Raw genomic sequence first — 16,603 nt, forward strand, 5'->3', positions numbered from 1 at the left:
TAGTACTTGTGTAGACCTTTAAATCCTATTCTTATGCAAAGTGCTTCATCCTAACCTGATTACTACTAACAATAAAATGCTTAATATTGCTGTTTTGGTTTTTTTAATTAACATTTAACGACACATGGAAACTGCAACATGATTGGATTGAAAAGATCCTGACTGTAGTCTGAAAATCTAAAAGATTTAAGTTTGGTACACACTGGAGTAATGTGTTCCCAGCTGATACGGGCCGACATATTGAAAAACCTGTGTCCACATTGAGTGATGTTAATGAAGGACGGAATGATCACTGTTTCATCCTTCATTGGAATACATGATCTTACTAGTGATATCGTCAGGTTTGCTTTGCAGCACATCAAACCTGATGACTTTGCAAGCAACGGCGGCCATGTACATATCGGGCATACACACTGTCCGATATGCGCCAAATTGAGCAATATGCCGGTCCAATCCTCGGATCAGATGACATGTCGCTCACTGAGTACCCAGTTTTATACAATCAGACATCTGACCTGAAATAAGATAAACATAGTGAAAGTCATCTGCAGCCGGCTTGAACATGTTGCATTGACAGCAATTTCTGATGTGCGGTGTATAAATGCAAGATATAAACAAAATAATGCACAAAAACAAATTACTGCAAATAAAAATCATTTAAGTGAATCATTTAGGTTATTGCTAGGAGATGCTAGCTACAGCGATACTGGATGATTATCGCTGATTACATGAAGACAGTAAATCTTCCACATAAAAAAATATATATATATATATATATATATATATATATAAATTAACATCATTGAGTACTACAAAATAAGAAAGAACTTTAAAGATCAGAATAAAACAGACACAGAGACCAGAACACAAAATGTTATCTATAAATCCACAAAGCCATAATATGCGAATATATAATAATTAACATCCTGTATCGCCACTTATCATAGCAATCCTGTATAATAAAAGGTGAACGCTGCTCCTCATGACTATGTGGGGAAATTAAAGTGTTTTGTATTAACACTACTGCTATGATTTCCTTCGTTTTGACGGGCTGGTAACTAGAATAGAATAATCCCAACGTTGCTTTGTGAGCCCGGCAGAGACCTCCCTGCTCTGCACTGAATTTTTCATCTTCACTGGCAACCTAGCTCTGCCAGCAATAAGTTTCAATGACATGTGCATGGGTGGCTAAAACCCAAGCATGCACACACTTATTTGACAAGAGGGATCCAATGAACCCTCTCCTAGCTAGTCCCTTTTGCAGAGTTTAGCTAACGCCAACATGAGATATTTTAACTGCAAAAAACGTAATGGCTTCCTGTCGCCTTTCCCATAATGGTCAATGGGTACGGCTTTAAACTGTGGTAACTAGGGTAACATCGAAGAAATCTTGGATTTTTAGTATTTAGCTGGTTTATCAAATGGGTATGCAGAGGGAATACAGAAATGTGTATAACAAGATTGATATATGAATTCAACAATCTGCAATCTTTGCAGAACATACCAGGTTGTTACCTTATACACTATTAGGTTTATTTGTCAATAGGCCCCATTTCCAGCAATACGGTGCATACATGAGCTGACTTTTTAATCATTTTACATCAGTTAGTTATTGCCATCCTGAGGTGTATAAAGCAGAACAGATATTAAGCTGTCAAGTGACATCGCTATAATTGCTAAAAGGGCTTCTCCATGACAGTGGAAAGCCATTGCTGGGGAATTTAAACATTTACTGTATTTGGTTAAATGAGAAAAGAGCCCTATGGCTGGCAAAACAGCTAAATGAGTCTTATTTTGTCAGCGATACTTTAGTAAATCGCAGCCTAAATAAGCGGTGAAATGGAACTAGGGGCCGGATGTAATGCCGCCCGAGTGCGGCGGGATGCCGGCCGAACGCAGACTTTTATCAAAGGTGCAATCACTTACAAGGCATGTGATATAAAACAACAAAAGGGAAATAAGCGTGAATTCATATGTAAGTATCTCTACAAGTGATTCTTTATCAAGTCATTTTTATCTGTCCGGTGGGAGCATAGAAAGAAACCTTTTTGTGAGGGTGAACACTAATGTGAGTGTCCTTGGGAGATCTCAGAACATAGAAGACAGAAATAGAGAAATTCTGTCTGCAATTAACAGAACGAGTGAAGTGCTTATTTCCCATGGAGGGTCTTCAGTTTGCCGGCTGTCAGGGTTCTGGCGCATAGTATACCGGTGCCAGAATCCCGACACCCGGCATACCGACACCTTTTCTCCCTCTTGGGGGTCCACGACCCCCCTGGAGGGAGAATAGATAGCATGGCGTGCGTAGCGCACCACCGTGCCCACAGCGTGACAAGCGCAGTGAGCCCACAAGGGGCTCATTTGCGCTCGCCACGCTGTCGGTATGCCGGCGGTTGGGATTCTGGCGCCGGTATGCTGTGCGCCGGGACCCCGACAGCCGGCATACCATACTACACCCATTTCCCATTTGTTGTTGTATGTTACATTGTGATCCAGGCTTAGGGTGTGCCTTTTTATAGTGGAAATTAGCTGCAGCATTTTTTAAACACAGAAGGCGCAAGTTGGAATCGTTTCATATATCCCAGTACTTGCAAGGCATGGTTTTGCCTTGCAAGTGATTGTTCCTTTAAAAAAACGTCAGAGTTCAGACGGCATCGCACACGGCAGCCGAACTCTGGCGGCATTACACAGGCCCCAGGTGCCTAATAATGACCCTATCAAAGGATCAGCGTATCAAAAAATAACAATTACAACTTAGTGACGAGAGAAAATGTCAACATAGAGATGTGATGGAATAGTAATGTATTAGATATTATTATTATTATTATCCTTTTATTTATATGGCGCTACAAGGGTTCCACAGCGCCCAATTACAGAGTACATGAATAATCAAACAGGAAAACAGCAACTTACAGTTGATGACAGTATAGGACAAGTACAGGGTAAATAAACATAGTTACATCAGCAGATGACACTGGAATAAGTATCAGGTGGCAGAAGACTGCTGGAGTTGATGCAGTTGAAGATTATTAAAGTAAGAAAGGATAAGCACATGAGGGATGAGGGCCCTGCTCGTGAGAGCTTACATTCTAAAGGGGAGTGGTAGACAGACAGGGCTGACACAGATGGGGTACATGGAGAGTGTAGGACAGAGGGTTAGGATGAGATTTGGCTGGGTTTGGTGAAGAAGTGGGTCTTGAGAGCCCGTTTGAAGTTTTGTGGAGAGTCTGAGGGGGAGAGGTAGGGAATTCCAGAGCAGTGGTGCAGCACGTGAAAAATCTTGGAGGTAGGAGTATATATTATAATGCGCTCTACTGAGGAAGTCACTCATTTAAGATGTGTTGTGACATAGCGGATGGCTTATCATATATCTGCAAATGTGTGTAGTGTATACCTAACACTTCTGCATTTCTTTTATAAATATTTATAAGTAATCTTTTTTTTCTGTCTGATAAACAGTGTGCTGTGGGTTTTCTTTTGTGTTTCACTTTAGATTTTAGGCAGCATGCTGTGTGTTTGCAAATTACTCATCAATCATACTTTCCAACTGAAATCTTCCCCTCGGTGAGTTCCCTGAGGCAACATGCAACTGATCACAGAGGGGATGAGGCTGGACGCTTCTCTTCTGAGATTTACGTCATCATGTCCCCATCCCGCCCGTTTCACCAGGAATTGAGCAGGATGTGGGGAAAGACCTACTTTTCCGGAAGTCTGTGGGACTCCACAAAAACGTGTATGCTTTAAATATGATGGACATTTTACACCACCTAGAAGTCGTAGATCCAAACATGACCCATTCCTGGAGGGATAAAATTATCTGTTCCTGGACACCTCGTAATTCCTCTTAATTTAGGATTACCGTCACCTGTTTTGAACAGGATAATTGATAAAAATGGTGTTTCAACACAGGTGGTGGCAAACAAAAATTAAAAAGGAAGACCAGGAGCAGAGCATTTTGTCCCTCCTGGAAAGGGTCATGTTGGGAGGTATGTATTATTGAAGATTATTCTAATTATTATTATTTTGTTAGAGTTTTATTTGCATTTACTAATGAATATGTACTCACGGCACACTGTACAGACCCTCAGTGTAGCATGAATTATATTCGGTTCATTCAGCAAACAGTGACTATAGACAAGGGGGGGAGAGTATCCAATTGGGCATGAGGTTTTCTCTGCAAAAAAAACTTGCGGACCTTGCTCTCAATTTTAGATTACAGCGGATATACGCACTCACGATACCCACAGTATCCAATTTGAAAAAAATGGACACAGCGTTTTCACGTTTGAAAGCCCTGTACTGCCACACACAAAAAAAACTTTGACGCTTACCAGTCCAATGATCTTGGTGACTCCTAGTCATCTCCCCTCCATCTTTCCACTGGGGAGATGGCTGCTGGGAGATGTAGTTCTCCCTGTTTCTGCCTCCAGACACAGTTGAGGGGAGGCATACACACTCACACATACTTACACACACTGCTGCTGTAGAAGACCGAATCCAGACAGGCTGAAGGAAGAAGACTGCTTCAAAAGGTGACTATTTAAGCTAATTGGAAACTTCCAATTGCTTAATTAGTCATTGGATCTGATGTTGCAGGGGTGATTTCTATAGAAATTAGAGTCTCATTTTCTTTCCTTCAGTTGAATAGGAAAAACTCAGCAGCTGTGGGAAATACCCTGTGCACTGTTGCATATGCGTCAAGGAGTTCCTCATAATGATAAAAATAACAGTATTGTAGTATCCACGTACACTATATTAAATACAGTAGGCTGCCTTTGTAGACTTGCCACATCCCTCAGTCAGCATGCTATGGAGTAGACACCTGCTTTCCAAAAGAGCACCTTTCTAAAGGCCAGTACTGACGGGAGGGATGTGTGCTGAGCGATCTTAACACACACCACTCAGCACACATCTCTCCCCCTGCTCAGCACAGCGTGATGTGCTGAGCGAGGGGGGACAACAATGGGGACAGCTCACTTCAAACAGCGCTGAAGTGAGCGACCTGCTAGATTGAGCCTGCATGCAGGCTCAATCTAGCACCGGTGGTAGCGATGCGCTCGGGCATACACACTGCAGATCCGTGCTTAAAATCTAAGCAATCTAGTCAGATTGCTTAGATTTTAAACACGGATCTCTCCGTGTGTACCCTCCTTTCTGCTAGTGGCACTGAATAGGTGCATATATAAGAAACAATAAGTACAAGGTCTACATGTCTACTTTATAGACCTCTCCTACTGGGCCATTTCTAGTGGTAAAGTGGCTAACAGCAGCTGAGCCTGGGGAAACTGAGGTTACAGCTAGGGGGAAGAGCAGCTTACTAAACTTTAACATTAGATGACAAGTCGACTTTAAAGACAAGAACCAGACATCTCCTATGTGGTCCTATCATTTACACTTAATGGAGGCAGCCATTTTGTGACATAAAGAAATATGAGAATGCTGGCTATCCAGAAGTGAATTTCTTATATGGTATGAAAACAGGGACTGTGTAAATGTATGTAAATGTCAGCTTTCAGTGCTCAGTGTAGGTATGCAAGGGATATTAAAAACACTGTAAAGTGCCATCATATCACTAGTTCAGTTTTTTACAGTCACCATAAAACTTGTCACCCTAGGTCAGGCCTGGCCAACCTGTGGCTCTCCAGCTGTTGTAAAACTACAAGTCCCATCATGCTTTGCCACAGTTTTGCTATTAGGCAATGCTAAAACTGTGGCAAGGCATGCTGGGATGTGTAGTTTCACAACATCTGGAGAGCCACAGGTTGGCCAGGCCTGCCCTAGGTGTAGCCCTGAATGGTGCAAGGCCTGCTCGTTGATAGTTCGTTGACAGTTACCTAATAAAGCTTTGTTTTTAAAGATATGTTGAGCACTTTTGTAAACGGGTGCCAGTTTGTCAACTCTGCAAGCTCCTCCTCTTCCTGAATGTCATTTCTAAATCTATATCTATTTTAAAACTATGGGCAGGCTTCAGTAGTGATACAAGGCCAAGCCACTACTGCAATCTATGCTAATGCTGCAGCCTATGAGCTGTCTACTGAGATGCTCACCGGTTGCAGCTCTAATCCACTGTGGTACACAAATACACCGTTATAGTGACCCTATGCTCAGAATATCTGGGGTTAATCACTGAAGAAAATAAAAAGTTAAAAAAAGAAGAAAAAAAATGTACCTGCGTGCTGTTGCAGCCAGGGATCAGTGTCAGGCTTACATGACCCCAGTCAACTGATGAGTTCTAGCCATCATCTCAGTTTACGGGTGTAGTATGTGTTGCAGGCGGTCGGGCTCCCGGCGACCAGCATACCGGCGCTGGAATCCCGACCGCCCCGGCATACCGACAGCTGGGCGAGCGCATTTGAGCCCCTTACGGGCTCGCTGCGCTCACCATGCTGCGGGCACGTTGGCGCGCCACGCTATCTATTCTCCCTCCAGGGGGGTCATGGACCCCCAAGAGGGAGAAAAGTTGTTATGCCGGCGGTCGGGATTCCGCGCTGGTATGGTGGTCATCGGGAGCCCGGCCGCCGGCAACCCGAAGACCACCCTCAGTTTACAGCACTGATCAACTGACTGGAGTCACAAAGAGAAGGGGCCAGACACCAATCTCTGGCAAGTGTTAGCTTAGCGGTTGAGAGGGTGACGATCGTGTCAGGTTGGGAGGGGAAGCCGGTGGCGCATGCACGCCATGGGAGGTGCTGCGGAAAGATTTCCAGGCACAGAGCCTCACAAAGTTTGTCCCTGCATGTGATATTTGACACATTCTTGCAATATATTTAAATATTGCAATGTGAATTTATCACTTCCCATCTACATCTGAGAAGCGGATTGTAATAAATATGCGCCTTAGCTTGTTCATATCTGTTTACGAGTATTTTTCAGTTTTATTGCAGTATTCTGTTTAAGTGAATGGAAGGTGGTTTTATTGCGTCTGAAGCGTCAAATTGCTCCAAATGCATAAAAAAAAATAAATCCAAAAGTCCATCTGGACATACAAGGTAGCATGGATCAAATGAAAAGTTCTACACAGGAGATTAGAATTGAAAGGTGAATGTACTTAAAACATCTGTGTTTGAAATGGTAATCAGAGACATTACCTACCCCAAGATCCTACTGTATTTAGAGCTTTATGTACAGAGGTCCTCTATCTACAAGGGGTTCTATTTGCATATGAATAGGGCAGACTCTGAGTGACCCTCACAGGACATGACAAAGAATCCCATTTCTTAAACATGCATCGACCAACAAACAACAATCCGAGGTTGAATGAGAGAAGGAAGTCTTGATTTTAATGGAAGAGATTTACAAATGTGCAGTTTCCTGTGTTCCCTGCTCTGTGTATATCTCCCACTGGTGTCATCAGCATTGCAGGATAATTTATAGGAGCCAGATGTCCAGCAATCAGGATGCAGAATAGATGGAGCCTGCAGCACCACACTTAAAAAAAACATCAATGTGGTAACTCGTGGCCACAAACATTACACATTTTCCTTTGAGTCCATAGTGTTGTGCATTTGTGCACATCACTGAGAATTGAATTGCTCCCATTGACTGTAAGCCATGGTATCCGGACTCCAGGTCGACAACAAAAAGGTCGACACACCTTAGGTCGACGCCAATTGGTCGACACGCCTTTGGTTGACATGGACAAAAGGTCGACAGCAACAAGGTCGACATGGAAAAAGGTCGACATGAGTTTCTCACAATTTTTTTCTTTTTTGGAACCTTTTCATACTTAACGATCCACGTGGACTACAAGCTGTTATCTATTTTTGTTATGGGGTGCAAGATATCTGTACAATAGGCACAATGTTATTAAATACAGTTTACGGCATCAAATTAAAGAGGTCTCATACCAAATATACAACCCTTGGAACCAAGAAATGTTCCTCCCACAAGCACGAAACATACAGCATAAGCAACCGTTTTGTTTATAGAAAAAGGTAATTCCCGTGTCCTTATCTAAGGAACACATTTTTGTTGTTTTGTGATCTATTGTCCTGTGTTATGAATTATATTTTCTATGTAGTCTCTCCCACTTTATACAGGACATACATAAGTTTGTGTAACCAGGAGAGCCGGAGGCTGCAGCAGATATCTGCTAAGGTCCTTCTGTTTGCGACTGCAAAAGCAAAGGTTTGAATGTGGGCCGTTATACAAGTTGGATTTACCAAGTTCCAGGGCTTAACCCCGGCAGATAACTAACCTATGGACTACTTTTTCGCAAATTTACCGGAGAGGGATTCACTGTGGAAACACTGACGCATACAGTGGCTGCACATGCGCACCAAAGTAGAACACGGAAGCAAGGCGTTAACTGCAGCTACTGTATCACTTTGCTTCTAGGCATTCACCAGGACAGAGTTCCAGCACCCGAACTTTGATAAATGCAAGCGGTCATTTTTTCCCAATTGTATGTTAATATGCCTCTATATGCCGATGTTATATTCTAATAATATGACTAAATTTAGGATTTTTCCCCACTTAATATCCTGCTCCATATGGCCTCAGTTATAAAGAAGGAATACAGTAAGTGCTCTATCTCTAGTCAAACACTCCTCAAATCATGCAAATAGAATGTGTTTACCCTTTCCATTCAGTGCATAAATACAGTGTTTCTACCCTTTCACATTAAAGTGAGGTGAATATATAGCTATGGTGGTAAAAGGGGGATTCAGTCTCAGGGTTGTCTATGGAATTCTTTCTTGTATTAGATAAATAGGCCCATAAAGACCTTTTGGTACAACAGCAATGTGCCCTGCTCTACTGATTGCATTAACAGGTGGAGACCGGTCCAAGTCACCTGAGGTCACTGCAGCTCACACACTGACAACACAAGTGGACAAACAAAGCAAGTGTCAGGTGAGAAGATCTGGATGCAGCAGTTGTATCACTGTTAATAGCTGGTGGTGTCACTAATGACAGACTATTGCACCTTTACCTCTGCAGCCGAATAAAATCCTTAACAGTCACAGGGTCAGGTGTCACTTCTCATGACAAATTAACACCTCATTCTAAAGTTAACATATAAAATAAAAGGGCATAGGGGTAGTAAAACACAAAAATCCCTTACAATAGTTGTGTCCAGGAACTTTATATAGTATTTTGTTAACGCTTTTGCAGCAACAAATTAATTGCCAACTGATTTGTCTAATTTGATACCGCTTAAAGCGTTCCGTAGTATAACACAATTTGCAACTAAGGCAGACATGTTTTTCAGTTTCACTGAAGAAACTTTATCAAGCTGTCCTGAACATTTTCATTGAAAGTTTATAGTGCTGCAGTTACAATGGCTTCCTGCCCCAGTAAATAAATACACAACTTCATTTATGATGCCTGAGGGGTGAATAGGAAGCTTTGCACTAGATCACAGAGTCTAGTTGAAAGAGGGAATGTTGAGGTCCCCATATACAAAAGGGTTTCACAAGTAAGTGCTAGAAAATATGTTTAAGGCACTAAGAGAAAACACAATACTACAGAAATGATTGTGGTTTCATTAGTAGAAAAGATTATGGTCAGATGTGGTAGGTACTAGCTTATACTTTAACAACTAACCTGGTCTTAGTTTATACTGTAACATCTAACCTGGGACTATCTTATACTGTAACATCTCACATGGTTCTAGCTTATACTGTAACATCTAACCTATTACTAGCTTCTACTGTAACATCTCACATGGTTCTAGCTTATACTGTAACATCTAACCTGGTACTAGCTTATACTGTAACATCTCACATGGTACTAGCTTCTACTGTAACATCTCACATGGTTCTAGCTTATACTGTAACATCTAACCTGGTACTAGATTCTACTGTAACATCTAACCTGGTACTAGCTTATAGTGTAACATCTTGCATGGTACAAGCTTCTACTGTAACATCTCGCATGGTACTAGCTTCTACTGTAACATCTCACATGGTAGTAGCTTATACTGTAACATCTAACCTGGTACTAGCTTATACTGTAACATCTCACATGGTACTAGCTTCTACTGTAACATCTAACCTGGTACTCACTTATACTGTAACATCTCACATGGTACTAGCTTCTACTGTAACATCTAACCTGGTACTCGCTTATACTGTAACATCTCACATGGTACTAGCTTATACTGTAACATCTCACATGGTACTAGCTTATACTGTAACATCTCACATGGTACTAGCTTATACTGTAACATCTCACATGGTACTAGCTTCTACTGTAACATCTAACCTGGTACTCACTTATACTGTAACATCTCACATGGTACTAGCTTCTACTGTAACATCTAACCTGGTACTCGCTTATACTGTAACATCTCACATGGTACTAGCTTATCCTGTAACATCTAACCTGGTACTAGCTTATACTGTAACATCTCACATGGTACTAGCTTCTACTGTAACATCTCACATGGTACTAGCTTATACTGTAACATCTAACCTGGTACTAGCTTATACTGTAACATCTAACCTGGTACTAGCTTATACTGTAACATCTCACATGGTACTAGCTTCTACTGTAACATCTAACCTGGTACTAGCTTCTACTGTAACATCTCACATGGTACTAGCTTCTACTGTAACATCTAACCTGGTACTCGCTTATACTGTAACATCTCACATGGTACTAGCTTATACTGTAACATCTAACCTGGTACTAGCTTATACTGTAACATCTCACATGGTACTAGCTTCTACTGTAACATCTAACCTGGTACTAGCTTATACTGTAACATCTCACATGGTACTAGCTTATACTGTAACATCTGACCTGGTACTAGCTTATACTGTAACATCTCACATGGTACTAGCTTATACTGTAACATCTCACATGGTACTAGCTTCTACTGTAACATCTAACCTGGTACTAGCTTCTACTGTAACATCTCACATGGTACTAGCTTCTACTGTAACATCTCACATGGTACTAGCTTATACTGTAACATCTCACATGGTACTAGCTTATACTGTAACATCTCACCTGGTACTAGCTTCTACTGTAACATCTAACCTGGTACTAGCTTCTACTGTAACATCTAACCTGGTACTAGCTTATACTGTAACATCTCACATGGTACTAGCTTATACTGTAACATCTGACCTGGTACTAGCTTATACTGTAACATCTCACATGGTACTAGCTTATACTGTAACATCTCACATGGTACTAGCTTATACTGTAACATCTCACATGGTACTAGCTTCTACTGTAACATCTCACATGGTACTAGCTTATACTGTAACATCTGACCTGGTACTAGCTTATACTGTAACATCTCACATGGTACTAGCTTATACTGTAACATCTCACATGGTACTAGCTTATACTGTAACATCTCACATGGTACTAGCTTCTACTGTAACATCTCACATGGTACTAGCTTCTACTGTAACATCTAACCTGGTACTCGCTTATACTGTAACATCTCACATGGTACTAGCTTATACTGTAACATCTGACCTGGTACTAGCTTATACTGTAACATCTCACATGGTACTAGCTTCTACTGTAACATCTCACATGGTACTAGCTTATACTGTAACATCTAACCTGGTACTCGCTTATACTGTAACATCTCACATGGTACTAGCTTATACTGTAACATCTGACCTGGTACTAGCTTATACTGTAACATCTCACATGGTACTAGCTTATACTGTATCATCTGACCTGGTACTAGCTTATACTGTATCATCTGACCTGGTACTAGCTTATACTGTAACATCTGACCTGGTACTAGCTTATACTGTAACATCTGACATGGTACTAGCTTCTACTGTAACATCTCACATGGTACTAGCTTCTACTGTAACATCTCACATGGTACTAGCTTCTACTGTAACATCTCACATGGTACTAGCTTATACTGTAACATCTCACATGGTTCTAGCTTATACTGTAACATCTGACCTGGTACTAGCTTATACTGTAACATCTCACATGGTACTAGCTTATACTGTAACATCTACTATTTTTATTTCTACACAAAACAAAACAGATTAACCCTAACCCTAATACTCTCCTTGGGCATCTGCCCGCATTGTGAGCGTCGGGATTCCGGTGTTAGGATCCTGACTACATCCCGAAGCAGACATGTTGTGGACTGTGCTTATAGCCTATACATTTACAAGGAACAAGTGGCATCCGTGCGGCACTGTGCCTAGTGCTTTACAGAGGTCACTAACCCCTAATGAAGTGATGGCTAACTTTGACACTCCAGCTGTTGTTGAACTACACATCCCAACATGCCCTGCATCAGTTTTAGCATGGCCAAATAACAAAACTAGCAGGGCATGCTGGGATATGTAGTTCAACAACAGCTGGAGTGCCAAGGTTAGCCATCACTGCTCTAATGTATAGATTTGCTGGAGATTGCTCTAGGCCCCAAAATTTGATGCCTTCTCTTTGCACAGAAGACAAATTCAATTTAATAGCAACTATGTGTTGTAACCCATAGCAATAATACATATCATTTAGCTCATACTGTGATTAACCTCATTGACATAGTGTTTTTTTGTTGTTGTTTTTGTTGTTGTTGTTTTTTTTGTAATGTGATCTTGTTACCCCCTCTAACTGGTGTTGTCTGCACCCTGGGCTCCTGCTGCCCACCCTTGCTATATAACTGTGCACAAACTAATGAAAGGTAATATTTCATATAGCACAAATGTTCTGATTGTACCAATAATGCTAAATACTTTCTGTGTGACCCACAGACGAGTCACTCATGGGAATAGGTACAAGACGGAACGGTCCAGACTCCGGAATGCAGGACCGGACCAGCTACCTGCAGCAACCTCGGCCACTGTGGAGTTCTCTATGCATATCTCCCTGACAGCTGCGGCTGCCACACAGCAAACATATCACATACACGGATATGGGCACAGAAAGCTCCACAGCAGCAAAAGTCACTGTACAGAACGTCGGACTGGCTCCCAAGTCCAGACTGTTCCAGCCATGCTGCAGCCCATTCTCTCTGCCTGAGTGCAGCAGATGCAGGTCAGGAGGGGGCTATACATCTCCTTGCACCATTTGCTGTGTGTCATACATGGGGACACGCACAGAGAGCCCAGGTCGCTGCAGGTAGCTGGACCTGTCTGGCATTCCAGAGTCCGGACCTTTCTGGCTTTCACCCAATACCGTCCCTCACTGCATATCATAAGAATAACAGTGACAAGCTTGTCTGCCACACATAAGGCTGCACAAAAGAAATGGCTGCCTTACTAGGAGACTGGATGCTGTAAAATCAGATCACACAGAGCAACTAATATTGCAATTCACATCCTCAAATCCTGGGAAAGGGTGTTTCTTCAGCTAATGATCTAGTAATAGTTTCCAGCTGTGCTGGCTTCCCACGTCCACCTGGTAAAGTGTAGATACAGTGAGATCATCTCTTGTAGACCACGGGCATTTAAATATGACAGCTGGATATGTACAGCACATGTTACATTATAGAATACGCCCAAAGCAGATTCATAACACAGTACAGTTCACTGGACGCTCAGCATTTTGTAGAACTACAAGGCATTAAATGATAAACTTTTAAATCAGAGGAATGCAAGTTCAGTCTTTTGAGCTGTTGTAGAACTACAAGTTCCATAATGCCATGCCAGCCACAACAGTTTTAAAGCTCCCATTTGACTTCCCTGATCTAACAGTAAACATAAGACTAGTAAAACTGCTACAGTAAGGCATGCAGGCAGTGCATGCTGCAACTTGTAGTTCAGCCACAACTGGATTGCCTTTCCCTGATTTATCAGATATACTAGATGATTAGCAATGCTGTTATGGTAATGCATGCTGGGATTTTAAGTTCCACTGCAGTTTGAAAACCCCAACCTGCTAACCTCTAATTCAGACAATAAACTAGATGACTAGTAATGTAATTAATTTTGTGTACTGCATATACAAGGTGACATCACAGCACAACAATACAAATTTTGCTTCTATGTGATGTCATTGATGTTTTTTTTTATATTAAATGTGCATCAAAAATTAAACTGTAAGCTCTGTTGGGCAACGAAAGCAAGCTTGAAAAATTATTGACAATCTAAAGGCCCCCATCCACTAGTCCGATTTGGGCAGTTTTCTTCAGAGTTCGACACATCTGACCGTCATATCTGAAGAAAAGTGTCACATCGGATGGCTCTTCCGATCCGATGCGCACTCCCGTGTCAGATATATCTGAACTACAGATCTCTGAGGCTGCCCCAACTATTTATCTGAATCTGAAGAAAACAGGTGCACATCAGATTGTTTTTTTTACTTCAGATGTATCTGATCAGATTCATCTGAAGCGTCACTTGACTGGCATCTCCCTGGCCACTCCCACCCACCACAAGACGGGGCAGCAGCAGCATCAGATCAATCGCATGTAGCATGTGTGCATCAGATATATCTGATGCGACCTGGCACATGATATATCGCATCAGATATATCTGAAGTGAATGTAATTAAAATTAAAGCCAGGGTCTGATCCAATTCCCGGGACGCTCCCGGGAGAGTTCAAGAGAAATCTGATGCTATCTGCAGTTCAGACAAGTCTGAGTAGTGGATGGCCACCTTAAAGTTCTGCATACAAGTTATTCTTCCACATACAAGTAATTCTAAAGGAAGTGACACTGAAGTCATTATAAACTGCATCTAGTGCCACCGTCACCCCCCACCTATTACCCATGAGTCACATGCAGTGTTCAGCAAACAGGAATGTCACATTTCTTACAGGAGCTCAGCAGTGCATAAAAGTCACAAAAATCATCTGAATTGCATTTCCTAATAGAAAGTCATTCTCTGCTAGGTTTGCCATAAAACAGTCCAGATGACCTTTTCCCTCTTTCAAAAAAATTCCAAGTATTTAGGACCCCATGTAAACACTTCCAAAGTTCTATTGCACAACTTGCTATAAAATAGAAGGGGGAAAAAAATAACATGTGACTTGTTGGAAAAGTCCTATTTTCACATGTAGCGCTTACTTTGAAATAATTTGTTACATTTTATTAAGTATATTCTGCATAATAATCATACCTCCTACGCCAGCAGGAATATAAATGTACATTTACAACACAAATCAATACTACAATAAAGTCATCTAATGTTATGGCTTTAAACCTTTTTTTTTTTTTTTTTTATAAACCATTTAATCAAACAGAAAAAAAGTAAAATGGAATGAAACGTGGGTTTGATTTGTAATTAATTTAGCAATTAATGTTTTGGTATATGTTATTTGTAACACTATTAAAATCAGGATAGAGTGACAAGACCAGTACTACAGATTATTACACTGCAGTTGCATCACATAAATCTAGGCTTCACTAGGAAACAAAAACTTCCATAGTCAGTTTGAATGTGCAGGTAATAAAATAGCAGTACTTACAGTAACCTTCATCCTGTATCCAGTGATTTAATAGTCCATGCCAGAGGGATTGAAATAGTATCCAGTAACCCAGAGCCCCTAAATTCTCAGTGTGAGATTCTGGGAAGTATTCCCTACCCTGCTACTGCTTGTGCCTAACTGAGACTTAGTTAAAGATGAATGGGATAGAATGTCCAGTAGCCACACCTCCTGCTTCCTATTGGCACAGGGTATTATTGTAATGCAGATCAAAAAGGTTGGCTCTGGGCATGCCTAGGGTATCATTCGCTCACATGCTACAGCTAAACTTAACTGTACTTTGTTTTACTATAAAAATATACAATTACAAAACCTTGCAATCTAAAAGTATTACTATTCTTTCTTCATGTGCCTTTCTTTTTCTTACTTACACAATCTTACACTCCTTACTCCCTTTGATGGCACCTAAGCCCTGGTTTTCTATACCTGTCCTATATTGTCTTGAACTGTAAGTGCTGTTTTCTTGTTTGCTCATTTGATTATGTACTGTGTAAAGGGGGCTGCGGATCCCTTGTGGCGCCATATAAATAAAGGATAATAATAATAATAATTCTTGGAAACAAAGGACATCAATTACACATTAAATTGACTTCTGACCTCATCTCAATATATCACTTAAATTACAAGCTCTGCTAATCAAAGTCCTATCTGCATATTTTTGCTGTATTATAGACAATTTAAAAACATGAACAGTCATCATGATTGAAAACACTAGATGTTTTATATAATGTTGCTTCGTTCACAGTTAGATGCTGTATAATGGTTTGTTACTGCTTCAAAGCACTGAGGTCATGGGTTTTCATTCCCACAACAGCCCTGTGTGGAGTTTGTATATTCTCCCCATGCTTGTGTGTGTTTCCTCTGGGTACTCCTGTTTCCTCTCACACTCCAAAAATATACTGGTAGGTTATTTGGTTACGAACCAAAAAATATCCCTAGTGTGTGTATGTGCGTGTGCATATGGTAGTGAATATAGACTAAGCAGGGACACTTATGAATGAACAAATATTCTATTTAAAACACTGAATTGTATAAAAAGTCTTGCTATTTAGATGTATCATTACTTTTGACACAAAAATGTAAATATTCTGCAATATATATATATATATATATATATATTATATATATATATATATATATATATACAGTACTAATTCCTACACTCTCACCATAAACTAGGGCTAACAGCTGGGGTACCAATCAAAGTCCCACATAGCAAGATGTGGGGCCCATAGTACA

The 16,603-nt window shown here is 41.0% G+C and overlaps 1 protein-coding gene across 1 annotated transcript in view; it reads right to left on the reverse strand.

Moving 5' to 3' along the window:
* Positions 1-15,469, reverse strand: part of CASS4 (Cas scaffold protein family member 4) — an 82,803-nt gene extending 67,334 nt beyond the window's left edge. Inside the window, exon 1 of the mRNA XM_063959024.1 lies at positions 15,347-15,469. Coding sequence (XP_063815094.1) covers positions 15,347-15,358 — 12 coding nt within the window. The 5' untranslated portion in view covers positions 15,359-15,469. The remainder of the gene's footprint in view (positions 1-15,346) is intronic.
* Positions 15,470-16,603: the final 1,134 nt, after the last annotated feature.

This window comes from Pseudophryne corroboree, chromosome 3, assembly GCF_028390025.1.
Source record: "Pseudophryne corroboree isolate aPseCor3 chromosome 3, aPseCor3.hap2, whole genome shotgun sequence".
NCBI classification, from domain to species: Eukaryota; Metazoa; Chordata; class Amphibia; order Anura; family Myobatrachidae; genus Pseudophryne; species Pseudophryne corroboree.